General features: G+C 43.8%; 1 protein-coding gene across 4 annotated transcripts; it reads left to right on the forward strand.

Moving 5' to 3' along the window:
• Positions 1 to 120: 120 nt before the first annotated feature.
• On the forward strand, positions 121 to 26,724 carry aff4 (AF4/FMR2 family, member 4). 4 transcript variants are annotated; one of them, XM_037466962.2, is made up of 21 exons: positions 121 to 426; positions 11,624 to 11,759; positions 14,374 to 15,183; positions 15,477 to 15,515; positions 15,678 to 15,764; positions 16,108 to 16,135; positions 16,235 to 16,298; positions 16,499 to 16,591; positions 16,916 to 17,051; positions 17,194 to 17,938; positions 18,045 to 18,196; positions 18,713 to 18,792; positions 19,068 to 19,302; positions 19,577 to 19,674; positions 20,013 to 20,076; positions 20,731 to 20,867; positions 21,392 to 21,463; positions 21,599 to 21,692; positions 21,857 to 21,900; positions 22,228 to 22,448; positions 22,937 to 26,724. In XM_037466962.2, exons 2-21 carry the CDS (start codon positions 11,628 to 11,630, stop codon positions 23,062 to 23,064), a joined length of 3,459 nt encoding a protein of 1,152 aa, XP_037322859.2. In that variant the 5' UTR covers positions 121 to 426; positions 11,624 to 11,627; the 3' UTR covers positions 23,065 to 26,724. The 4 variants fall into 4 exon arrangements, with proteins under 4 accessions (XP_037322859.2, XP_037322862.2, XP_037322856.2 ...); XM_037466959.2 differs by lacking the exon at positions 121 to 426 and adding an exon at positions 7,066 to 7,681; XM_037466965.2 differs by lacking the exon at positions 11,624 to 11,759 and having other exon boundaries at positions 123 to 426.
• Positions 26,725 to 26,969: the final 245 nt, after the last annotated feature.

Raw genomic sequence — 26,969 nt, forward strand, 5'->3', positions numbered from 1 at the left:
TGGAAGCTATTCTCAAATTAATAATTTCTCCAACATACAAAAAAAAACCCTTCTTATGGTTCATTGGTTGGCTGGCATGCCAAAGATATTTCCCACGGCAAGTGAAGGGAGCACTGCTTGCTGCCATCCATGCATCTAGTCCTGTCTGTGGTACCTGCTGGCTACTTAACTTAGCCACCTTACCTATCAGTCACTTATGTTGACGAATAATAAAATGAACGACAGGCAAAATGAATTTATTTAGTTTTCTACTCGATGGGAAGTTGCGTTTAAAGGAAGAGATGGATACCATCCATTCGGTTTTAGGGTTTTAGCTGTTATAGCGTTTTGCTGAGTCCATTTTGCGTCTAACTGGAAGTGGAAAAGACAAAGAGAAAAGAGCTTTCCAATAGCTAGAATGGTTTGGGCCTAAAAAGAAGACAAGAGGTAAGGATGACGAATATTTCAAAATACCCTATTTGCTCACTAGCCATACTCCATGGTTATCTATCGTTTTGGGAGAATGTTAATTTAAATTTCCTCAGGAAATTTCAATGGTTTCGTAGCTAGCTAGCCGCTAGCCTAGCATTAAAACGCTAACAGTATGCTAAAGAAAATATGCAGGTAACGTTAGCTAACTACGGTAGTCTTTTAGGTAGCGTGTTAGCTTCTTGCTAAATGGACAGGCATTTCAGCTACTTTTGAGTTCTCATAACGGCAGACGTTAATCGTTAAAATCACAATATTGCTAAATGTTAATTTAATTCGTCCGGTGGCTTCCCGTCCCCGAAAAGTAAGAGATTGTGGTGATTGTGTTTTTGTTCATCTGATGTCGGCTACCGGGTCATGACGTCTGTTTGTTTTTTTTTACTGGTAAGCCACCGTTGACACACCATATTCCGCCAAGTATTCATCTTGTTTTACATTGTTGCGGATATAATCGCCTGATATTTGTCATTTGTTGACTGCAACTAAACAGAAGCTGCTCGCAGTTTGTTCGTCGTGCTTAAACGACTGTTGTCCACTTAAGCTTCGTGGATTTAATTTCAGCCAAACTCTTTATGTTGTAACGATACAAATTCATGCGACTATCATCGCGCTTGCTTGCAGTTTCTTCTGCCCCGAACGGGACGGTCCAACTAATCCTAGGCCCAAAACAATCGTCGGATTTTTCTCCCCTGTGACGAGCGAAAACTTTTTGGTTTGTTGTCCTGTGGCCTCCGCACATCGATGATGCATTTATTACAGCAGATTGCTCTCTGTGTCAGTGGTCGCTGTGGTTAGACAAACTGGTAATCACTCAAAATTCCGAGTGAGTTGGAAAGGCGACATTGTAGCTGAAGTGTCAAGCTTTGGTCTTGCAAAAGGACAGCTGATATGCTTCTTTTTTTTTTTCTTTCTTCCTGGAAGCCATTTTACGTGCCTCAGTTGGGGGAAGGGCCAGAAAATGCATCATAAATCCACTGTTGAGTAACTAAGTAACAATTAGCAACGCCATTGCTAGATATCTGTTTTTAAGAGAGGTGTTCTTGGCAAATCAACTTCATCACCAGCATCATGGTGGGGGGAGGCCTCAGGTCATGAACTCGTTTATGGCAGGTAGCTGTGGGCTTGCTCAACATCCACATTAACGTGGTGGTAGATTGAGGTTTAAGTTGTTGTTGTGTTTGCAGTTGTTCATGAATTATCCTTTGCACGGACGTGTCTGTATGTTTTATTTGACCAGCTATCTTATACTCTAGTTGTATTTAGCAGCAAAAAGAGCTTTTTAAAGTGTAATGGGAGGCGTGTGATAGGATGGCAAAATGTACGAAAAGTTTGATCATAGTATTTACTATGATATTGGATGTTTAAAGGAGACAGTTTAGCTAAGTCATGTTCCACCAAAGAAATGTCTCACTGCCCTTTTTTCTTTTACTGTAAGATGGCTGTGTTGTAGTTCTTATTTAGGCTAAGCACAGAGGTATCTAGGGAAATCTTAAACAGATGTTTTAGGGATTTGTCGGCCCTAACATTAGGTTATTCCTAATACCAGCACTGAAAAAAAACAGTTGTGTAAACCATTAAAAGTGGTCTGTGCATCATGGTGGGTAAGTGGATAACGATTTATTTTCTGTCATCTTTTGCTCCCTGTGATGCAGCTCTCTGTGAAATCCTCTTCATTTCCTGCTTGGGTTTTGGCTCTGTGGCTTCAGTATAACTGTTTCCTCTGTAGCCTAGCGAGGGCAGATCACGCTCATGTCCTGTCGAGATTTCATGGTGACTTGTTTGGCCATTCCAGACGGAGGGGAGGATGCCTGCTTGTTTGGCTTTGACACATCTATTGTACATTGCGGTAGTAGGGCAGTGTGGTTTTCCAGTCTGGTATTTTGGAAAATGAGCAACACCTAGTTCCAGACTGTTCAACAACAGTTTGACAACAGTAACTTATTGTGCAGGATTTTCTGGCTGCCTTCTCAAAACTGAGTAGTCAAAACTGAGTTGTCTGAATAAACCACATGCATTACAATACTTAATACCGTCATATCTCTTTGAGGACTGTAATGTATTCATCATGTTAAGGCAAAGGGGTTTTGTTGAAGGCGTTGGCTTTGTTCATTGTACAGATGCTGTTTTTGTGAACCCCACCAAAAGTAGGAGCAAGTTGTGTCTTCAGCTGTCCTTGTGAGTTTATTATCCAATCGCTTTCAAAGAGACGCTTGTGAAAAGTAGGTTATTTGAAGGCTTTTCCACAGTATAGTAGTTTAATAAGCCCTAATCTAATCAGGCATCAGCAGCATGTTCTTTATCCCTCAGTGCTGTTGCTCACACAGCAGAAAAATGTGCTACTCACTCTGTCCTGACCTCATGCATCTGTTCTTCAGCTTTTGTTCTCTAGGATGCGAGTCAGGCTCTCATGTGGCCAGCTATATAGTTCAGTGGAGGTGAAGCGCATCAAGGACATTTCATTTCACAAATCCTGCGAACATTTGTTTCGTTAAATACCGCGTTGTAATATAGTCTAATAATCACTCTTAACAATATATTCATACTTGTAAGAAAAGGATATCACAATATTTCTTTTCACAGCAGGGTAACTGCTTTACAAGCAATAACAAATGGATCAGTATCATGAACAGAAGAACTACAGTTTGAATGATGAATCCAGAAAGTCCAAAAAATTAAATCAAATTTGTAGGAATGATTCAATAGAAACAAATGAAGTTACACTTGTCCTCTGGAACCTGAATGAAAAAAACCTATGTACAAGTTCTAAATCGTGTAATTGAATTTTGCATCTACCAGTCACTCCGTTCACGTGCGCATTTGGCCACAACACATCAAAAAATCATGTACATGTACTGGTAAGCGTTATGGTTTATTTCGAGGTTCAGAGTAGTAAGCTCGAGGTTGGCATGTTTCTATTTGTAGGCAGGAAGATATCCCAGCGTCAAATTTAGCCCAGACTGCTCTCTGAGGAATAAGATTATTGCTGATATGTGGGACGCTACACAGCACAGAATCCCCTATGACTCTGCTATGGGGACGTATCTTGCTGCCCCGCGTTATAAATAGAAAAGACTGCATGTCCACTTACATACAGTCATGTACTTCAAGCCTTCTGCCCAGGTTTGTGGTGAGTATTAGATTTTAAAAGGAGGGGGGTGGGGGGGGGTCGTCATGTAGGTTACCATTAAAGGTTCAGGCTAAAACAGGACCTGACATAACAAAGTTTAGTATTGATCTGTTTGACCAGTGCAGGATGGACTTCACATGCCGTTTCATTTATGGGCAATAGTAAGTGAATTAGAACAATATTCAACACATACATATGAAAGCTTTGTTTGTACAGTTGATTCAAACTTTCCTTTTGCAGTATAATCAATGTTGAACAAGAAATTGCATAATTATAATGGCTTAATCAGAGCTATTGAACACGGCACAAATGCGTGTCATTTATTGTCTATTCTTATTTAAGTAATGTTTTAAGATTTCGGTGCCGTTAATTTCTCTCTGTTGGTAAGGTTAGGCTACTTGTACTCATCAAACCTGGATGGTTCCCACACACAGTTTTCAATTGATGGCGCTGTCCAAGATCATGACGTGTTGTTTAATATAAATGGGCCTGACATGCTGGAACAAGGCGAGTTCAAGCGGCTGTTGCATAACCGTATATTGAGTCGACGTTGCTTCAAAGGCGGGGGAGTGGTAATTGTTGGGAATTCTTACCGTAGTTTAGAAATGGATGACGAGGTTCATGTGGGGAAAAAAGTAAACCTGTCTTCACTGTCTGTGTCAACATTAAGGAGCTGGAATGACGCAGGTTGTTTTTAATATGCACCCAAGACAACGTAGGGGTTGCGTGTCAAGTTTCATAAATATTGTTGCTGGGGAAAAAGTAGCCTAAGCGTTGTGTTGCTACCTATGTCAAACCTGCTAGGGAAGGCATTTTCTCACCGAGTTTGTGTTTCTTTATTCTTCAACTAAAAATCCATACGAACCTTTGGCAGCTCCGCTTCATTTTCTATTACCGTGACCACGGATTATCCTGCTCTTTCGGATGGGTCACGAGGCAAGACGAGAGCAATGCAGCGACGGAAAATAAATGAGTATGAATGTAAAAAAACCCAGTGTAACATCCCATCGCACCTAAGCTAGTAAATCCAACGTGTCAGCCTAAACATTCAGGAAAGTTGCTGATCTAGTGTTGTTTTTCCTTCTCTTCTTGAACTTATAATCACTGACCTCAAGGTGTATTATCATCTTATCGTCTGAGTGTGTTGTGTTCATTGTTAATAATAGTCCTCCGTGAGGAGCGTTTGCTGGATGTTAAATATAACAATGGTCTGAAATGAATCTCCTGTTAATTATTTGTGAGAAATGCTCTACAGGCTCCCTCTGATTCCGATTGTGCACTGCTGCGTGGTGGCATTGCAGCCAGGGAGTCCGTTTAAACGCTTCAAACCTGCAGAATGAAAGGACCCATGCGGTTGTTTAGAGAACATGCCAATCAAGACTTTGAGTCTTGTTTTGATATGTTTAACAACAGAAAATCGGAAGCCACATTGAAATATATATATATATTTTTACTGAAGCATTGTGAGTAGTTGATCCTAACGTCGACATCATCTTCCTTAAACAACATCAACTCAATACTTTTAACATAAAAGGAGGAGAGATGAGGCCAATGAATTGTGCGTCCTGCAGCGTGCTACATACGGCCTTGCATTTTTTAGATATCATGCTTTTTGGAGGACCTTTTCCTACCGAGAGCCGGTTCTAGCGGCTCGTGGTCTTGATGTCACTCGTCCCCAAGCAGCTGCTTATATGAGGCAGGTTTGCAGCTTTTGAGCGGACGCTCTCCCTGGAATGCGTGCTGTCAGCAAGTTTGCTTGAAAAGCACCACAGGAGGGGGCACTGAATGCCCGCCTGTACCAAGAACTCGTTGTTGGTGTATATTAAAATACCCTTTGTAAACACCCTTTGAATGGCCAGAGGAGACTATCAATGACAGGCAATCGTGGGGGGGTGGGTTGCGCAAGAAGAGATCAGTAAAAGTATTCCAAAACACAATAATTATTTTTAAAAGCACATATGAGACACGGCGCCATAACGTTTCTATTGACGTCAAGAGACAAGATACTGATATTAAAATGTCACAACGAACTTCTCTAAAATGAGTCAACGGGTGTTTCCCGTTTAGTGTTTTCAGGATAATTGTTCTCCCTGGCTCATTTTGCATGATCCATTAAGTGACACTGTAATTTAATAGCACGTCAAAGAGGTTATAAAATTATCTGAAAGTCACTGGGTTGAATCTTTGAAACAAACTTGGATAATCCTTATTTTACGTCATCATGGCAATACGATCCCTCTGGGAAAACTGTCTATGGTGATATAAAGACAGACATATAATATAATAGAAGGTATTTCCCATGGCGTTTTCCAAAAACAGGAAGCTTTAACCAATAACGAACCTTTTAAATGTTCATTAATTTAAAACGGTTTGTCTCATGTGTTCAGAACCCGTGGCAATTCATTCAAAGCGGCAATGTGAAGCGCCACTACGACACATATCCACTCGCATCCGACATGAAGGCACATAATAAAAGATCCAGCGACAACCCATTCTCCTTAGAATCATTCACTGCACCACAATGAAGTTACCAGAGGAGAATAGTGCTAAAACAAGTAGTCCCTCACCAGTTTCTGGGGGGGGGGGTGGAGATAACAATATAATGTGGTTTTCGTTTTGGATGTCTCTTCCCCCTGAATAAAGTAAATGTAACTCTGTGGGGCAAAGATCTCAGAAAGTTGAAAGGGGGATGGAGTCTTTGGCAAGCATGTTTTTTTTTTTTCTTTCCTACTTCCCTAAACCAAATGGCAAAAAATGTAGTTTCAGGCAAATTTCAAAATGTGTTTAACTATCTTTTCTGGATCCATGTACCAACCCTGGATATCTATAATGTACCACAGCAACGACGTCTTTAGCCGTCAGCGAGGCGTGCGTCCTTTAAGGAGTTGAATCGAGGTTGTAACAACAACAAAAATGTAACAAGATACCAAATAATGGTAAAATGCAGCATTGAGATGATGACGACATATTGGTCAGCACACCGTCGTCATCATGTGAAGATGTCTCCCGGTTTCTGCATTCTGCCTGCCTGAAACCGCACACTGTCTCTTTAACAGGCTGCAGGGTGCTTTGCCCTGTGCTCCAGCGTAGTGGGGGAGGGACGTTGTTGACAGAAAGATGGGCCCTTATTGGCTGGGCCTTACTGAGGGCAGTGACATCACACGGAGGAGAGGCCCCAGTGGTGTAAAATAACATCTCCTTTTATGGGACCAAGTGGATCGTTCCATTCTCCGAGAGCGGTGAGGTTTTGTTCCCCTCTCGCTGATCCCTTGATAATCTTTCTCCCTGTGAATTGTCCACCTTAATGGCTTTCCTTAAGTAAGTGTAAATGTAAGTCTGACCTACACTGAACTCATTTATTTTTTCAGTGTTAATTCTGTCTTCTTAATCCCCGTCCCACTTAATTTCCTTTTCTTTAAGTGCTCTCATTTGGAGTATATTAAACTGCTCTCTATTATTTGATGTAATACAAATATGTGTAATTAGTCAGACCTATTAGTTTTAAACGATTATTACTATGTTACAGCATTCCTTACAAATGCCTCATCATCAATAAGCTTGCATGCTTTAAGCGCCTCCTTTACTGAACTCAATGCCCATTTCTGTGTGATTTTTATTTTTTAAAGATGGGACCACCAGGATCGTTTCACAAATCTTTTTGTGTCCCACCTCTGTCGCACGTTCGGTCTAAACATTTGGAACCCCTCTTTTCACCTCCCTTCTATCGACACACTCAAGACTGACACACGCAGCCCCCGTCAGGTTTGATCACCCCCGCTGCTCGCCCACGTGGTATCTCCCGAGAGCAAGCGGTCTCCTCCCCTCCAAGTCAGATTTGTCACCACTCCAAGGAAATGCACTGTACCTTCGAGTGGAGTAAAGAAAACTGTAGTTGCACTCTTCCAGCTCGACGCCCACAGATACATTCAGAAAAGCGAGAGGGCCTGTTTTGTCTTCACTGGAGGAGGTTGGCTAATGAATTTAGGCTGACAAGTCATAACGAGAATCCTTGGGAGATCCTTTTGAATCCTCCTCCCTCCTCCTCCCCAATGTTTCAGTGGTTGGGGCCATGGCCTCTCAGTCAGGGTAAGAAATGCATGGCTAGTTGGCTGCTTCACTCATTTCTCTTGGTGTCTGGAAAGAATAAAACACACAGCTTCCATTCCGTGACGTTGTCCTGCTAAAATGATTAAAGTTCCTACTACCGTCGCTGTCTCACAGAATCCCAGTCTTGTATTCGTTGTGCTTAGATTACATACAGTTCTTGGGGGGGGGTTGTGTAGAAGATGTGGCTTGCCCTTTTAATGTTGTGTGTTGGAACAAAACGGATGAGTTAAGTTCATTTTGGTTTAAGAGCGAACTGCCTTTTCCACTCAGACTTTGACCTTTTCCACTCCAGCCCACTGTTGAACGATTACAATAAACACACATGGCGACCCCGCTTTGAATTTAATGTATGTCATTTCAACTCGTTTTGTGTAAGATTGGATTTGCTGTGTGGGAACGATCTACATTGCCTTACCGTACTATGTTGGCGGCTGATCAACTCCGCAGGGCTTTGCACCTTTTGCCTTGGAGCTCGGGCTGAACTTCAAACCATTTTACCTTCTGTGCCTATGTTGGCTATGTAAACAAGTCAAATATATATTGCATGTCCTATATTTTTCATAAACTGTGCTGATATTTGCCATATTCCAGCAGGCCACAGGTGAAATGGGGGCTGAAGTCGTGGTTATTGAGTAGTGATGTGCAACTGATCATGAAACTCATGCAAAAGATGTAGGGACAAAATGACTCCATGTTGTAAGTTCTTTTTTTTTTTTTTTTCTGCCGCCAGAACTTGCCGTTCAATGATGTGCCATATTGGATTCCTTTTTTTGATTAACTGTAAAACTTCATCTTAGGCTGTGACAGTGAACGTTAAACTAATTCATTCCTCATTCGGCGTGTTGTAGCAGATGCTCTCCCTGGGGACTTCTGTAATGCTTTGCCACACTTTGCACACAGTAGCGTCCACCACGGTATTGTACACACACACACACACACACACACACACACACACACACACACACACACACACACACACACGCGCAGGTGTTTGCTGACACGGGGAAAACCTGCCATGCTGTTGCTTCAAACTTTTTCAGGTCACAGGATTTCTTTCAAAGTCTGTTTTGAGGCTTTATTCTTAATTAATAGAAAAATGTTTTGATGGTTATTATGCATCCAGAAGAACCTTGCCCCCCTGTTTGCATGATTTCATATGATGGCATTGCATTATTGAACTGTGTTCTGCTTTGCTTCTACATGTGGTTTGAGTTGGGAAGTTGATTTAAGGCCAACTCACAAACCGGCTTTGCTTTGATGCATAGTCAGTTATGTTGCATGTTTTTCACATTTTTTTTCTTTCATTCAGTGATTTTGTGTACTAATTGAGCACCAAAAGCCAATAATAATAAGAAAGATATAAGAATAATATTATTCTGATGATGCAAAGGCGAAGCCAGCTGGTATGTAAATACCAACATTAATGCTCCAGTATTGTTGAAACCAATAGACACTTGAGCCTCCACTCTGTTGCTTTTGTTAAGTGCTGTGCTACAGTAGGACAGGGTGTGACTCCCCCCCCCCCCCACCTCCTGCTCTGCTTATAGAAAACAGTTTTGGTCAATTAGTCAGGCAGAATGGACAGTAGTGCTCTTTTTTTTAAAAGGATGCGCTTTCCATTTAACACTGTTTGAACAGTAACCCATCACAAGGTCGGCTCTTTACATATAGATGTATACCTCCCAGCATAGTAAATCACCCGCGGCACATCACCTTTTTGTCTAGTTGTCTGCAACCAGTGGAGATATTGAAACTGTTACTTTGTGGGCGTGAAACTGCCTTTTCCCATTACATTTTCTAGCGAGAATGATCTTTGCACAAAATAACATCAAGCGGAATAAACCAAGATGTGGTGGGAGTATCTCTACAGTTTGGTTACCTCTAGTGTACACTCAAGGAGACCTGAGCCCATTCAGATGTAGCCACTACACTATTGTGCAACTTCACTTGAACAGAGTCCTCTGACAGCGTGTAGCCTAACCTTGGTTCCCAGCGGCGCGGTAAGTCTAGAGGTGAAGCGGTGGGAAGTTAATGAATGTTTGGACGATGGATTGACTGAAGAACATTTTCTTCTTTTTCCTGACCTGCTGATAAAAGCGGTGTTAATGGTGCGTCTCAAACGGATCACTGTGGCCTTGGGCTCCTCCTGAGCTGTGGTTTAACGTAGCCTACTTTGCTGTACTCTGTGAATGAAGTGGCCTGTGAGGAGTGATGACTCTAGAGTTGGGTGACGTTGATGACGTGAAACCGCTAAAGGCTTGGTTAAGGCGTTGGTTGGGAGGTTACGTTTTAGACTTGCTGAGTGATAAGCCTAAAGATAAACAGCCAGAAGTCAAGACTAAGTCTACAATAAATGGCTACAGGAATGAGCACTAACCACTTCTCAGTTCCCTCGTCTCAAACTCGCTGGTTTATTTTAGTTTTTTAGTTTTGATGCCTGAAGTAAGGACTAAATGAGTCTACAAATCGTAGTCATGGCAATAGTCACCTTTTTTACGGCCATGTTTTCCAATTTGTCTCTTCTTCTTCTGCCGATTCCATTTACGCAGCCTTCAAGAGTCATTAAAGGCCATGGACAAAACGTTTTCTGTAATTTATAATCCACTGTAAAAAAAAATAATGGCTCTTTTGTTCATAGGGTAACCAGTGCGACGGTAACTTAAAATACCCCTCCCTGCAGCTCCCTATGTTACTGTGATTGCTTGCTCTGATCGGTTTTTGCCTTTCGAGCAGTGTGAATCCTCTCAGGAAACTGTAGCCTGGTTCATCTGCTCTATCGTCCGGTTAGATTTCAGTGGGGGGGGGGGGCGGGTGTTCCTGTTTTGAAATTGGTTTCCCATCCTCTTTCTTTCATCCTTACTTGGTAAGGATTGATAACCTCCTTGTGCGTTGTGTTTATAGTTCAGGACGAGGCGGGGTGGAGTCTGTGTAATTGCTCCCTCAGTCGCCTTAGAATCATTGTTGTCGTAAAACGAGAGGCGACGCGCCCGGCTGCAAATATGCTCGTTTCTGTTTTGAAGCCTTGTAGTTGCTTGTAGGTTGTTGTGGTTGTCCCTTTTTTTTTTTTTTTTTTTTTTTTAAAGAAAGAAAAAAAAACTTCTTGTTACAGTGTGTTTTTCCTGTGTGTGTGTGTGTGTGTGTGTGTGGTAGTTATGGAGCCGATGGCTTACAGATCAAGTGGAATTAATCCTAAATGCAGGCAGATTGATCTTTTTTCTATTTTCCAGAAAACATTTGCACATTCTGTTCATGTCGTGTGAATGACGCCTCTTCAGTCTACTTCAAAAAACACAACTTGTTTATTTGAATAATTTATCTTGTGAGCAAACAGCCATTCAAATTGTAGTTGACAAACTTCTCTTGACGACGTTGTAAATGGCAGTTGCATATGAGTGTGTGTGTGTGTGTGTGGGGGGGGGCGTTAAGAGACAAATTTACATTGACCATCTGTACAAGCGGAGTCTTTGTTGTACAAGTTTCCTGCTTGTTGTCTAGATCAGGGGACTACGTTCTCAATCGGTCCGCTCTGTTCGCGATGCCAGTTTGTGGCTAACCACCCCCCCCCCCCCCTCCCGACCCCCCCTGCCCAAAACAATAAAAAATGAAGTGACTCAAAGCAAAGGGTGGTTGATTGCGACTTGCGATGAAGAGTTGGCATTTTTATCCGGACCAAGAAGTCCTGGCAGCAGGGGGACTTCAGAGCTTGTTTTTGTTACGGTACCTCACTGTTTAGGAGTAACCTTTTTTTTGGGGGGGGGGGTGGAAATTCTTATTAGGCGTTCCTTTTTGAATCCCATCGTGTACGGCTGCCCTAGATGAACACCCCCCCCCTCCCCCAACCCCTACAAAATGAGGAGTGTGTTTACAGTCTCCTCCGCGTGTACTTATGTTGACTTCTTGTTGTTCTGTTTGCGTTATTAGCAACATGAACCGTGAGGACCGGAATGTGCTCCGAATGAAAGAAAGAGAAAGGAGAAATCAAGAAATCCAGCAGGGAGGAGGAGGAGGAGAGGCCTTTCCAGCAAATTCACCTCTCTTCCCTGAACCCTACAAAGTGGTAAGTTTGTTTACCTCTCCCTTCAGATGTGACATGACATTGATTAGTCAGTGGCAGGAAGTGAGAACGACACAAACCTCCAGGAACACTCATTTTGATTCAGTTTTGTTATCACATATTCTTTGAACCGTCATACTTTTTTTTTTTTTTTTCGTGCAGAAGGGAATGTTTACCCATTGGCCTTTGTGGTAAAAGGTGGAAACCCTCTTTCCATTTGGTGTCTTTGTACACATGTGCGTGTGCACGCTTTATGTATTTGACTTCCCTTGCATTGCTTGAGTCAGGAAAAAACAAACGTGATTGGTTTTTCTCTCCTAGTTGTTTGTCAGGACTATCCTATTTCATGGCGATATGGACATTCTTTGCCTCTCCTATTATGAGGGGAGGAAGGTTTTGTTCCATTTATTTCTTTTTCATAATGACCTTCAGTCGTGGGTTTTGTGTGATGAAAGCTTAAATAGAGCAAACCGATGAAATACCTTTTAATACCTGTGCGCTTCATTTCGGGGCGACCTCTGTCATCATGTCCATCCTACTTTTAGTCCCGACGATGTCGCTCAAAATTTGAGCTGTAATTGGCGTGTCTGTGTGCAACATAGTTTGTGGTTAGTGTTAAAAGGGGCATGCTTTTTTCCAAGCATTTGTCTAAAATGAAATAATGGTTAGTGGTGCGATAATCAGCCGTGGAGTAACTTTGGTTAGCAGTGCATCCCTTTCCTCCCACGTCTCCCTCCCATGCTGGTGGATACATATAGATGTAGGCCAGCCAGAGTAATTGGTAAGAGGATTTGAGTTCTCTGAATTGGCCTAATCTTCGAACACTAACCAGATTTGAGCAAAGGTAAGTGGTCCCTTTCCTTAGCCAGAGTTCGTCATCAATGAGGCAGAGAGGAATGTGTCCCGACAGGTCGGCAATAGGGAGGTGCACCAGAGGTGAGTGCCGACCTGTGCGTTGTGGACCAAAACTAAGTGAAAGGTATGAAGCTGCCCTTTTAGAGGAAAAGTCCGTGACCTTTGCACAACAGAAGCTAATGCAGTTGCGGCAAACAATGTTGTTTTGCTCGATTTGTGTTCATGTCTTCAGAAGCAATAGTACAATAAAAATGGAGGACAAAAAGCCACCTGTTTAAGTCACTGGCTTCTCTGTATCTGTTGTCTTTCTTACATCTTATGTAAGCTTCAGTTTAAACCCCCCCTCTTCTTCTGCCAAACCCTCTGGTACGCTCCACTAAGTTTACTGTGTTCAGCATTAAAGGCCATGTGTGCACGCAGCTGTGGCTTGGGCCGCCCAGATGTAGCACAGCAAAGCAGTAACTTCTTTTTTGTTTTTTTTTATGGTGCTGAGCGCACAAACTTTAATCTCTGCAGCATTGATTGATCTGTTATATCTGGATTTTAGTCTATTTCATAATCCTGTGTGTGTGGGGTCATTTTTGAATTTGTATTAATTTGGCTTTTTAAACTGGCGAGATCTAAAAGGCTACGAAATCAAAAATCCAATGATCATTCAACGTCTTAACCACAAAAATCAGGCAACATGGACAAGTTCAACCGGTCGAACAGCAGATGAAAGTATGTGTTTAGTTCTTTAACTTAAGTAATTGTTGTGGTAATATGACTTTGGAAAGGATAGTTCCTGGTTGGTAAGGAAGAGGAAGAGGCCATGAACCTAAACTTGAACACGACAAAAAAAAGCTGCACAATCATATGTAATTGCGTGTTTTACACTTTGTTTTTAGCATTATCAGCCAACGGCATTATGTGTGATAAGCCTGATCGTCGAACCCGAACATCCAAGAAAAGAAAGTGGACACTCTGCTCCACACACACACACACACACACACGGAGTCTGGGCCAGGCCGTGCTAGCAGGAGGTAGTGGTGTGCATGTTATGACCACGCTAGTTAACACTTCCTGCTACAGATAACAATAATGTTTCCTCCCCCCCCATGTGTGACTGTCAAAGTAGATGTCGAGCGCTCTGTGTGAAACTGGATAGTTTTGCACAGGACGTCACGGGCTGATTGCTCGCAGGTCGACAGGAACCTGTGGCTTCAAAGTGATTGATTAACCCCCGTGTCGGGACTGTGGGCAACTTATCAGTGTTGACAGATGGTTGTGGACTAATCGGGGGGGGGGGTTGTTTTGGACCAGCTCCCTGACCGAACGGCAGGTCTCTGCGTTAAATCAATAATTTAGAAGGTAAAGCTGACATGCAGCTCTGGATTTTATTATTAGGGCCTGAGCCGACTGAAAGTCGGGCGAAAGCCCTATTGTTATTTTGAATTATTTTTGGACAGATGTAAATCTGCATTGGAATTATGCTCCTTTTGCATTGACTTGAAGTTGGTCTTTGTTGGAGTAATACATTTCTCTGCAAAGCATTTAACTTAATTCATTAAGTGTTGAACTTGTGCCCATAATGACTGTTTTCTCTGCCCCGCTCCTCTCTTCCTTCCCTCTGTTTGCTTCTCTCTCAATGAATTTTTTTTTTTTCCTTTATGGCTGTCAATTTTTCTTTTCTCCCCCTTTTATCATCACACTGTCTTCACCCCCACACCCCCTGCCTCTCTCCCTCTCTCTCCGTCCCCCCTTTCTCTGCTTCTCTCTTCAGTCCAGCAAGGAAGATAAACTGTCAAGCCGTATTCAGAGCATGCTGGGCAATTACGACGAGATGAAAGAGCCGATTGGTGACACACTTCCTAAGCTTGGCGGTAAACCATCTAACAGCTCGTCTTCCTCCGAGGAGAAATCGGGCCCACCTCTGTTCGGCGGGGACCAGCGCGGCGTCGGTAGCGGGGGCAGCAGCCAGAGCAGCAAGTGGACCCCCGTTGGCCCCGCAGCGGGCGGATCTTCGGCCCAGTCCCAGAAGCGCTCGGGACTCCCGGGCGGTCACGCTAGCCAGAGGAGCGGCGGCGGCGGGAGCGGCGGCAGCAGCAGTAGCCAAAGGCACGGCGGCGAGGCGCGGGAGAAGAAGTCGAGCAAACACGGCGGCGTGTCGGAGCACTCAAAGTCGCACACGTCGAGTCCGGCCAAGGGCTCGCTGAGCTCTTCCGGCGGCAGCAACAGCCACCTGCGGGGCTCCTTGTCCGCCGAGCAGCATCACAGCAAGGAGCGCTACCGCTCCAAGTCCCCGCGAGACCGAGAGGCCAACTGGGACTCTCCCTCCCGGGTTCACACCTCCTTCCCCACTGGACAGCACACGAGTCAGGCCTTTCCGCCCTCTCTCATGTCCAAGCCCGGCTCCATGCTGCAGAAGCCCACAGCGTATGTGCGGCCTATGGACGGCCAGGAAACAGCGGAACCCAAGAGCTCACAGGCGGAAAGCTACAGCGGACAGTCGCACAGCAGCACCATGGGAGAGATGAAGTCCAACAGCAAGGCCTCGCTTTCCAAACTCAAGATCCCCTCGCAGCCCGTAGAGGTGAGGCTTTGTCTTCGGACTCTCCGCACGGTACAGCGCTTGCACACTTTGGGTGTAAATTTACAGCTGCTGAAATAGTATTTTGACTTTGACTAGCAGAGCAGTGTTTATGTTCGGAGAATGTATCCCTAGTGATGTCATAGCTGGACGCGGTTACCTCGCAGCATGTTACACTCTGTAAATCCTCTTTAGAATGACTCATGCTTCTCGGAATGGAGGCCCCCTCCCACCTGCAGCACTGACACTCATGTTGATTTATGAAAACGCGTTAAACCTCATGTTTCTGTCTTCAGGGATCTGGTGACGCCAACTGTGTCGATGAGATTCTGAAGGTAAATGTATATTGGCAGACAAACAACCTGCCCCCCCCCCCCTTGTTCAACACAAGTATTCAGATAGAGAAAAGAAATTATTGCACTTTGTGTTACTCGCACCTTACAACTCATTCACATTTCTTCCACCCCGTATGTGTGTTTATTCTTTCTTTCTCGCAGGAAATGACTCAGTCGTGGCCCCCTCCGCTGACAGCCATCCACACCCCCTGCAAAACAGAGCCCTCCAAGTTTCCATTCCCCACCAAGGTCAGGATTGCACCCGGCCCAGTGTTTACTGTTCATCTCAAATCATGCGTCATGTGCTGTGTGTCTAGTTTGGGGCAAACAGACATCGCGTAGCAAATCCAATCAAACATGAATAACCTTTTTATGGCCCTTAAATGAGAATTATACATGATTATACGCAGTTATTAAATAGTTGATTATTAATACCTGACAGTAAAACTAAAGGAAAGTAGTTTGAACCTGAAGGATTTGCCAATGAACATAAATTCAGGGAGTTTAATTTAAAATCTATTTATATTTATTCATGATACAGACAAAACGTTTGGATTTGTGAAATAATACGTCTTTCTTTTTTTTACCATAGGACTCGCACCCTTTCCCAAGTGGCCACAGTGAGTATTGCTCCATTTTCTCATTCAAACCCACCATAAAATATATATGCATATACATTTGATAGATATAGTGCTCATGAGTTTTGTTGTCTTTTTTAGAGCGAGGTAGTTCCTCCAAGAGCTCCAGCAGCCACCAGTCCAAAGCATGCGATGACCTGCCCACGTAAGTGCTTCATCTTTTCCTCATTTTTTACTTGTGAGTCCATGTTGATAGTTTTTACAGTGTAGATTGACGACTAAAACTAAATGTATGAAAAGTAACCAGACATGGATGACCTCAGCAAGTTGGGTAGACAGAACCTACAATTACAGTGCTCATAATAAAATACAGAGATCTAATTTAATTTTCTTCGCCCATCTCAGTGTACTGGAAGATGACCTGAAGCTCAGCAGCAGCGAGGACAGCGACGGAGAACAGGACTCAGCCAAGAATGCCTCAAGGAACACTTCAGCGAGGTAAACCACAAAACATGAACGGGGGGACATCGTCGAGCTGTGCACCCACCACGTCCACACCTTTCACAAAATCATCAGCGGTGTGTTTGCAGCGACAATACCTGCATTGTGAGGCAAATTTAGACTTAAAAATGAACCTGAAACATGTGAATCAGGTATGGAAAAGTTGGCACGATCTAATTTAAACGTAGTGGTTAAAAATAATCCTCACACAAATGGAGCTACGTTATGTATCCCTGGAACAAAACTTCAATCAGTTTGTAAAACATGGCTGGAAGTGTACTGTACCCTTTTTGATCCCAAACATTCCTTCTGTTACAACAGCAATAACAGCGAAGGAGCGGAGCAATCCAGGGACGACTCGAGCAGCCACAGCGGCTCGGAGAGCAGCTCGGGCTCCGACAGCGAGAGCGAAAGCAGCACGACGGACAGCGAGGCCCCTCGGCACGCCTCACCTGAGGTGATGACTCAAAACAACGTCTTCTTCGTCCATCGGCCGTCTTTTTTTAAAATTGTTTGCCTGGCTTTCATACTTGTCCGCAATATTCTTCCTTCACTAACACAGACTTTGTGTGTGTGTGTGTTCTCCCGCTCCCCTTCAGCCTGAACAACCCACGACCAACAAGTGGCAGCTAGACAACTGGTTCAAAAGAAAGCAGTTCTCTCCGGCCTCCCCCGTGGACAACAACGTTCCAACCAAGTGCAAGAAGGAGGGCAGGGACAACGGCTCGGGGCGCGGCTACAGCAGCCAGGGAGGGGTTTCGAAAGACTCGGCGGCACCCACCCCGAGCAGGGACCTGCGGGCGGCACAGAAGGGGGCGGAGGGCGGCCGCGGTCGGCAAAAGTCCCCCGCCCAGAGCGAGGGCGGCGCCAATCCGCGACGGAGCGTGGGCAAGAAACAGCCGAAGAAGTCCGAGAAGCCCCCGGTGGTGGAGGAACCCAAGGGAAACCTGAGGGTGGAGACCCTGACGGCTCCCGAGATCCCCCCACCCCGGTCGAAGGCCGCCACCAAGGGCTCCCGCAAACCCAGCATCAAGAAGGAACCCAAATCCTCTCCGAGACCCACCGCGCCCGCCGTCGCCAATGCGGAAAAGCGCAAGGCCAAGGCCCAGGCCCCCACCAAGAAGTCGCGGGAGTTTGTCGACACGGACTCCTCGTCGTCGGACTCCGAGGGGAACGACAGCATCCCGTCGTCGTCGCAGACGCCCAAGTACACGGAGAGCATCAGGACTCCCGTGTGCGTGTTCTCGCCGATGGAGGAAAAAGAGCTGCTGTCCCCTCTCAGTGACCCGGAGGAGCGCTACCCTGCAAGGCAGCCGCAGAACCAGGTTTTACTCGTGAAGATAGGTCAGTGGAAGCCCATGAGGTGTCTGCGTATGCCCCGCCGGAGCTTTTCTTTTCTTTGGACCAAATTTAAACGGTACCTTTTTCCTTCCCTTCCCGTTTCCTATAGATCTCACACTGCTGTCTAGGATCCCAGGGCGGCCATACAAGGAGCCCGCAGAGATAAAGGTGGAGAGGGACGACTCTCTGGACAGGGAGAGCAAAGACTTTAGCAAACAGAGCTCTGACAAGAGCTCCAGCAAGGCCAAGAGGAAACACAAGGTATGAGACTCGATGGCGCAAGTTCCTGTCCTTGTTCTCTGCAGCTCCGATTGATCTCGAGGCTTTGAAAGGCTGCGGAAGGTTTACTCCCTCTGGTTTGTTTGGGCCAATATGGAATACAACCATCCCTCTTTGACTCAGGGCAAAACAATGAGGCAGAGATTACTTAGACACAAGAACGACTGTCCCTATTTAGACGATTTAATCATGTCAACACGATGCCAGGAATCATTTTGAGGCAAATCTTCCCAAGTTAGGTTTCTGATCAATGAGAGAACACATTTATCTTTTATTTTACTTTTTGTAAGGTTGTCTAATGAACACACGCAAATTGAGGGGCAAATGTGACAATTGTATCATGTTACTCCCTGAATTGAAACAAACTAGAGGTTCTATAATAGAAGGTTGTACTGCATTTTCATATCGGTTCAAGTTATCAATTACTTTCTACAGAAAACACACCGCTAAATCCTTGTATGTGTCTTTTCATTTCCTGCAACCTTTGTTTCTTTTTAGAACGATGAAGATGGCATAAAGCCAGAGATCAAGCGTTGTAAGCTAGAGGAGAAGTCCCTCTCTCATCATAAAAACAAAGAGTGAGTTTTCCTCCTGATCATCTTTCACACTTTAAACATTCATTAATTTTTTCACAGGTACAATGACGCTGTCTTAAAATTCCCTAAATAAACCCTGTAAATGTGTTTATTACTTTACAACCTCTTCAAGCTGCAACCATTAACCTTCATAATAAGGACATAGCTTTGACTGTAATGTGTATTCGGAAGTGAATATTTTGTAATGCGGGGTCGATACTGCCACACTGGTCTTGACTACTGAAAAGATGTTACAATGGCAATTCATCTTCTTCTAGGTCCAAGAGGTCGGTGGAGAAGAAAGACGAGCCCGTCCCCTCTCCTTCCATATCGGGTCTCCAGCGGACGCCCAAGGCAGAGCACCCGAGTCGAAAGAGGACAGTCAGCCAGTCCTCCACCTCTTTGTCCAGCGGCACAGGAAGTGGGAAGGAGGGAAGCCACGGCACCAAGGGCAACTCCACCTCCAAACACCGGAAAGGGGAGGACAAGGGACGCGGCGCACGCGACGGCAAGGTAAGCGCGTGTAACCTCATCCGCAGCCATTTGCTGCTAACTCCTGCACCGCCCGCCCCCACCTCGAAAAAAAAACTTGAATAATGAAATGTGGTGGTCGAGACTATGGCCGCTATATAGGTCTATATTATGTCCATAATGCGCAGAACATTTCTCCAGAAACCCTCAATCCCCACCTCCCCGTTTCTCCATTTTAATCCTCCACTTCAAACACCAGGCCGCCTCCCATCTTTCTCCCTGAAACTTTATTCCATCTCGCTTGCCGTCTCTGCAGGACAAATCCTCAAAGGGCTGCGATAACCAGCTGGCTGTGCCTCCGCTCTCCACGGACGGCTCCAAGTCTCAGAGATCCAAACTGGTGTTTGAGGACAGGTAAGAGGAGCTCCTTCCACTGTGGCTAACCCCTCAGCAGGGAGTGCAGAAAGCACTGCTGTGGGGATCTAGGGTTGCCTTTGATGCACAAAGCTGCAGGAGGTCGGGGAGATCATGCATAGATGTGCCTGTATGCAGGAGAGATGACATTTCCATTTTAAAAGCTTCTCTTTTGGGGATCTGTCTTTTTCATGTAGAGGTAAAAAAAATATCAGTCTTGTCTGTCTTTCGTTTGTCTGTTTTGTGGTTTGATTTAATGGAATAATAACGGCTCGGTAGAAAATTATGCTGGTTCAGAAACTTAATTAAATTAGTTTGACGTGTTAATGTCTTTTCAGGGTCCATTCGGCGGATCACTACTTGCAAGAGGCCAAGAAACTGAAACACAATGCAGATGCACTGGTAAGCGCGTGAGCCTGAAGCCTATTTCCATGTCTAATTGAGATTCTGCAGTCTCAGCTGCTGCAAGCAAAGCAGTGAAAGGAGAAGTAAACCTGGTCTACACCTTGTTTTTCTTGTTTTATGCAAAACGACTGCCTGGTGAGGTTTTCGTGGAAAGTAATGCTTGACATATTGTACATAATGTAAGACGGCTAAAATAATTTGTTTTACCTAAACCTCAAAAGTATTAGCCGCTTGAGTGTCAGCTTGAATGGGGAACTGAAATTCTTGGGTTTTCACTAAGAAATCTGTAAAGTTAGACATGCACACACACACACACTATTGATGATAACAGCAGTATTGTTCTTTTCAAATATATTGTTGAACATTATGGACATGCTTTCAATTTAAATATAATGTCTGTGGGGAATGAATTAACCGACACCACAGTTCATAAGTCCACATCTATGATGTTGAAAGGCAGACTCATACGTAATCAATTTGTTTCTGCGGTTAAGAGTTTATTGTATTCCGCACAGAACCATATAAAGTGAAGTCATGTGAAGCCTTTACTTGAATAAAATGCAATGTAAGAGCAGTCCTCACCCACTAACCCGGGACGCATCGCCATCAGTCACTCCATTGGGTTTGTTTCCCCTTTTCCCGCTTTTGCAGTTGGACCGCTTCGAGAAGGCGGTTTACTACCTGGACGCCGTGGTGTCGTTCATCGAATGCGGTAACGCTCTGGAGAAGAGCGCTCAAGAAGCAAAGTCTCCCTTCCCCATGTATGCTGAAACGGTGGAGCTGATCAAGTGAGCGCAAACAGACTTTTATTCATTGTCACGAGTTTTAAATGGGGAACTTCACTTCATTTGTACACATCAGAGTGTGTCGACAGGTCTTTCCTTGTACCGCCGCATGTTTTGAACTGGCCAATGTGACCTACTTCCTCGGCTCGCTGCGTGCGCTGTGGCTGAGCCCCACAAGTTTTGAATTGGAAAACAAACCTGCGGGTTTAGTTGCAAAGAAGTGAGCTTACCTGACCTCCGTAGCCGGCTCCTCATCTCTGCTTCCGCTGTGCACCTACTTTACCTGCTCCTAACATTACACGCGCAATACCCAAATGAGCCCACAGTGGTCTAGTTGCATTCTGGGTAATTTAGCTGCTGGGTTTCTTTTGACAATAAAAGGCGACTTTAAGGCGAGTTAAAAAGATGAGCTGCACTGTTCCGGTGGATAGATTTATTTATTTTTTGTTGTTGTTGTACTTCCATTGTAAGTTCATGTTCATAAAGTCTGTGTATTTACATGTGACTTTTTATTTTTTTACGTTCAGATACACTATGAAGTTAAAAAGCTACCTGGCTCCGGATGCTACTTCAGCCGACAAGAGGCTGGCGGTGCTCTGGTAAGTTCCGACCACAATTGTTATCGGCTCCAAGAGGTGTCGTCCCTTACTAAAAGGCCTCCAGATGCTTGGAAGGAGGGTTGTGTATTGTAGCAACCCACCTAACTTTCTCTCTCTCTCTCTCTCTCTCTCCAGCCTTCGATGCCAGTCTCTGCTCTACCTGCGGTTATTCAAGCTGAGGAAAGACAGCGCACTAAAGTACTCCAAAACACTCACCGAACACTTAAAGGTACTTATTTTTGTTTTCTTATAAGCCGAAGTTTGGCTTGGCAAAACCTCCTAAATTAAAGCGAAGCAGTATGAATTCCATGTTGGTGGTTGACTTAATTGTTTGACGTGAATGTCTAACCTGCTTTGTACATAATGTTCTTCCTTTGCGTTTTGCCCCGACAGAATTCTCTGAGTAACACCCAGGCTCCCTCTCCTGGAATGGGAAAGTAAGTCGCTTGCTGTTTGTAAAGGAGACGTGCGTCTTCTGCACGTGTTCAGTGATTTAATGTTTTCAAACTTCACAGAAAGCTGAGAAAATTACTGGAACTATATAATCATAAATCACTTTAAATATCAGCACCCACACCCATGGATGCTGGTATTTCCTCGTGACGAAATACAGTTTGAAGCTCTTGACTCGTACGGGGCCGATGATCCGTCCTGCTTATCGGGGGATGTTTTGAAGTCGTTGAGCTCTCATGAGACAAAACAACTCGCCATCCACCAACCGCTGTCCCTCCATGACCCGGGCTCTTCTCCCTCTCCCCTTTCAGCAAGGCGGCGAGCATGCCCTCTCCGGTGTCTCCCAAGCTGTCGCCAGGCACGGGCGTGGGCTACTCGTCGGTCATCAGCAGCAGCAGCAGCGCCAGCTCGTCTGTGACCATACCTCAGCGCATCCACCAGATGGCCGCCAGCTACGTCCAGGTCACCTCCAACTTCCTGTACGCCACCGAGGTCTGGGACCAGGCGGAGCAGCTATCCAAGGAGCAGAAAGGTGAACTAGCGGCAAGATGACAAATCCTTGCGTTTGGGTCAGATTGTTGTTTCGAGTGGTGAGGGGGGGGGGGGGGGGGGGGCGGCTAGTGAAAAGGGTTATTTCTGAAAGATCGCAATGCTGCAAAGTATACTTATCGGGTCTCATTCAGAATACTGTAATGTTAAAGTATTGTTCTTTTGCTGTTAATACTTCAGTAAACGATCAGTTTTAGTTTGTTTGTTAGAGCTGAATCATCTTGTTTCACCACTTTCTAAAGTAATGCTAATATTGTGGAAGTTTCTTACTATTCCAGCACTTTCTTTTTGAAAATAAAATTTGCAGTCGGACAATTTCTTCGAGACCAGCTAATAAATAAAGGGAAAAAGTTGGAACTCCTGATCCACAACAACAATTTAATGTCTCAAACAAATTCGTTGATCATCATGAAATTGTCAAGTTTTTATCAGTCAATTCATCTTTTCGCTGTGCCTTTTTTGGTTTCCCAGAATTCTTCTTGGAGTTGGACAAGGTGATGGGACCTCTGATCTTCAACACCAGCAGCATGACAGAACTGCTGCGCTACACGCGACAGGGCCTCCACTGGCTGCGCCTGGACGCAAAGCTCGTTCCCTAGCAAGGACCCGTTCCCTGCTTGCTGCTTCCACACGTACACACCCCTCAGCTGCTTGAGTTAAGGAACATGTGCTCAAAAACAGTCACGCATGCGCTCACAGACAGACAGACAGACAGACAGACAGACAGACAGACAGACAGACAGACAAACATGCAATGATGTACTGTATACACACACACACACACACACACACACACACACACACACACACACACACACACACAGGTGATGAACTTCTCAAACATATCTACAACACTGTGTCCATTTTCTACACCAGCTTGCCAAAAACACTGAGCAATCCAGAGCATCTCAGAGCGTGGACAGCACAGGGAGACACATCCAACTGCAGCACAGGAAGGAAACCACACAAGAGCTCATCGCCGGGCCTCACGTACCGGCGTTCTTACAATCTTTGCCATGTTTTTATCCATTTGGCAATGGAAGCGCTCGCTGGACTATTTGCTATGAAAACGCTCAAAAATGGGGTTTTGGTTGGTTTTTTTTAGGCTACTTTTTGGCTTTTAACTTTTTATTTCACTTTGTTTCACCAAAGTACCTCCTATGAACACCAAAGGTGCTTTAAAATGAAGGTTTCTCTTATCATTTTTGTGCCTTGTATGTGAGTGACAGGAAAACAAACAGCCACACGTCATATCTAAATAAATTTCCCCCTTTTTTTATTTCTTCTTTTTTACTTTTAACTAATTTTATTCATTTTTAAAAATATTTTAAAGTTATTGGAAGCTGACAACATTCAAGTTTTGCAGGTTGAGTTTTAAGTCGTGTTTACACGTTTTAAAGGGAAAGAAGGAGTTGGCCACAAATGAAGGTACATTACACCATCTTTTTATTTATCGTTCCTGCAGAGTCTCTGAGGTCTGGCGCTTAATATTGGCGCGAGCCCCCAACGCTTGAGGAGGGACCGTAGGAAGGGCTACTGTGCACAGCAGGTTAATACTTCTGACACGCACATATTTATTGATGTTCTCTTTAGTCGATCGGCGTCTTCGGTTTTTATTTTCCACAATCGCAAGCTAGTTTCAGCCCTGCTAGAGGGTTGAATGTTGCTCAAACCGCTGCGTCGTCAGGTTTAACGCGAGGAGGAGCAGCAGCGCGGCCCCCCCTAGACAGACCAGCCTCTTCCTTCCCTCGTAGCGACATTGTTCATTGAGAAATATCCTCGGGGCAGAGTGACTTCCACACAGTGTTGTTTGTGTTTTGATCCCTTGTTTGCTCAGAGTGTATTTTTCTAAAGAACAGCAGGGAGTGTCTTAAGTATTGAAGAACAGAGGAGCGGGGCCCGAGTGACCACAACAGACGCTAGTTGATCTGGAAGGAAATATTTAGAGAGGCAAACTCATCAGTGTTGCATTTATAGAACAAAGAGTTTTAAATCTATCATATATTTCAAAAGTAAGTATAACGGCCAATATAGATTTTTATTTATATACCACGCAGTTTTTTTCTCCCTCTGTCCTAGCAGAAGTATAACTCTTCGAATGCCTTCTTTTAAACAGGGTTGAACCAAGGATTATGAGATGCAAAGTATTTGTTTGTGTATGTCATTATTTTTTTTCCTAATTTAAATTTGAATCACACTTGTATTACAAGACGGTAGATGAAAAACGTGTGACGGCGTATGCCAGCGGTCCAGGTATGAGCATCTCTTATTTAAAATGACCTGTCATCAAGGGAAATGTAGACGGCGGTGGTTTTTGAATGAAGATGTTAACATGACACCCAAGACGTGTTGGTGTTAATGTCCAATGGCATGAAGGACTGTACTTTTTCTTTGTAAGCTCACTTCCTCCTACAACATGCTGGAAACACTTAAGCCTGGATCAAATGTGATTCATGGAAACTATTAGTTGTTGGTTTTTGTTAATGGCAGTTTGAAAAAAGGTCTTTTACACTCTGACATGTTTCTTTGATTTTTCAAACATAACTTTGGGGAGTTGTCGCTTCATCTCCAACTCTTTTCAACTCGAGGTGAAACAAATCTGTGGCTTTGACTATGTGACCCAGGTTTGACCCCCTTTTTCTTTTTCTTTTTCTTCTTCCTCTTTTATTCACTTGCTCCCTGGCCTTAATTGTAGGAGGGGACAATGTTATTTCCTCTGGCACTTGAAAAAAAAAAAAGAGCCAGAGGGGGTATTATTTTAATCTATGCAGGATTTTTACAGAAAAAAGGATCTGTTTCTTTGGGGGGGGAAGAGAAAAAAGTTGGCTTGGGAATTAGCTTTTTTTCTGTTTTTGCCTCAATGAGAAACCTGTTGAACTCCAGTGTCCAATGCCTTTTAGCTTTTGCAATTTTGTGTACTGGTTTAAGTATATAAGTGTATATAGATCTGTTTTTTTATAACCAAACACCGATGGCTATGAGCCATTTTGTACTTGCAGCTGGAGGCCACTTTTCTCATAGGGATTCCTCTGTGGGTTCAGCAGCCCAGTCATGTCTTCATACACTGGTACACTTTGAAAGTACATGTCCGCGCCTTCTTTTCCCCACGCTATCTTGTAGTCAAATGTACAAAATTTAGCAATTAGATCAATTTTTAACAGTTTGCTACACTTATTTATTTTTCTGCCCCATTGCATAATATTTTTTTCTTCTATTTGCCATTTTAAGGAGTTCCACTTTATGAAATGAGGAAGATGTAAATGTTCTGGGGTTGTTCATGAGATTTCCTTGTAAGTAGTAATTAATATTAATTCTAACTTGAAAGAATCCAGGGTAAGATGAATTTTCTTTTTTTCACATTCAGTAGGAAGATGTTAACACTTGCATGTTTCTATTTAAATACAACTGTATAAATTGTAAATATAACATTTCTTTAAGGGTGAATTTTACTACAGGTTGACATTTTTATTAAAAATGCTGTAAATACATTTTGTGAGATACTTTATGCACATTTTTCCATCCCTCAGTGGGCTTTTTTTCTTCTTCTTCCAAGCCGTTAAGAGTCCATCGCAGTCTCTTAACGCTGTATATCAGATTAATTTCTCAGTCCTTTTCTTACCGTGCTCGTATTCTTTGTCTTCTGCTTCACTGTCTCCCAGTGTCATGGTTGCCACATAATCAACGTCTCTAGAACCAAGTGTGAATATTTTGTCTTCTCTGTATTTGATATGGAGGCGTGTACTTTTCATGAAATGTATATTGTCGATCTCATGGATGGATGGATGAATGGATGGATGGCGTGTACAGTCCGTTATGTAAAACCACGTCTGTTTCCTCCTCGCGATCGAGAGGGCGAGAAATAGAGAGAGATGTATTTACTATGTGTCCCTTTTGAACAATTGGTCCAACATGTCTTTTGAAACAGAGGTATTTCTCTACAGGTCAAAACAGTTGTAGCAGTTTATACAGTATGTTGTATAACATCATTTTTCTAAAAGTCGTCTCTAAAGTGAGACCAGCAGCATACACTATGTACAATAGTCTAAATTGGATTAGTTTTAAGAGAACTGATGATAGAGATACTATATATGATGGATGCAATATGATTAAAGGTACTCTGAGTTTGATCTTCAAACTTGGGTTTATGTAATTTAAAGCATTCTTGTGAAGTGAGTATTAATTGTGACTAATGAGAGTCTGTCCTGAATATTCTTTGTATTTTGCCGTATTGAGAATAAAATATATATGGATATGTTTAATAGAGCGTTACTCAATTTATTTTTGCAGCACAGGTGTATTTAGTTTGAGGAATCACAAGAGACTCTTGAGGCATCTCATGTCTGAACCCAGTAACCTGCTATTTAATTTGGCTGGGAGGGTGTAAAGGGTCTTGTTTGGGGAAATAAGTGAAAGCACAGGTTTTTAAAAGTTTTTTTATTTTTATTAACCAATAAATGTAAACCTGCTCTGGAGTTGTAAAAAAATGTGTTACAGTAATTGTATT

Source organism: Pungitius pungitius, chromosome 16 (assembly GCF_949316345.1).
Source record: "Pungitius pungitius chromosome 16, fPunPun2.1, whole genome shotgun sequence".
Classification (NCBI taxonomy): Eukaryota; Metazoa; Chordata; class Actinopteri; order Perciformes; family Gasterosteidae; genus Pungitius; species Pungitius pungitius.

Excerpts from the sequence above, each read along its gene's own strand:
- aff4 (XM_037466959.2), top strand. Across the intron at positions 20,868-21,391 it reads GAAACGGTGGAGCTGATCAA|ATACACTATGAAGTTAAAAA; the intron begins GTGAGCGCAAAC and ends TTTTACGTTCAG. Across the intron at positions 21,693-21,856 it reads CACTCACCGAACACTTAAAG|AATTCTCTGAGTAACACCCA; the intron begins GTACTTATTTTT and ends TTGCCCCGACAG.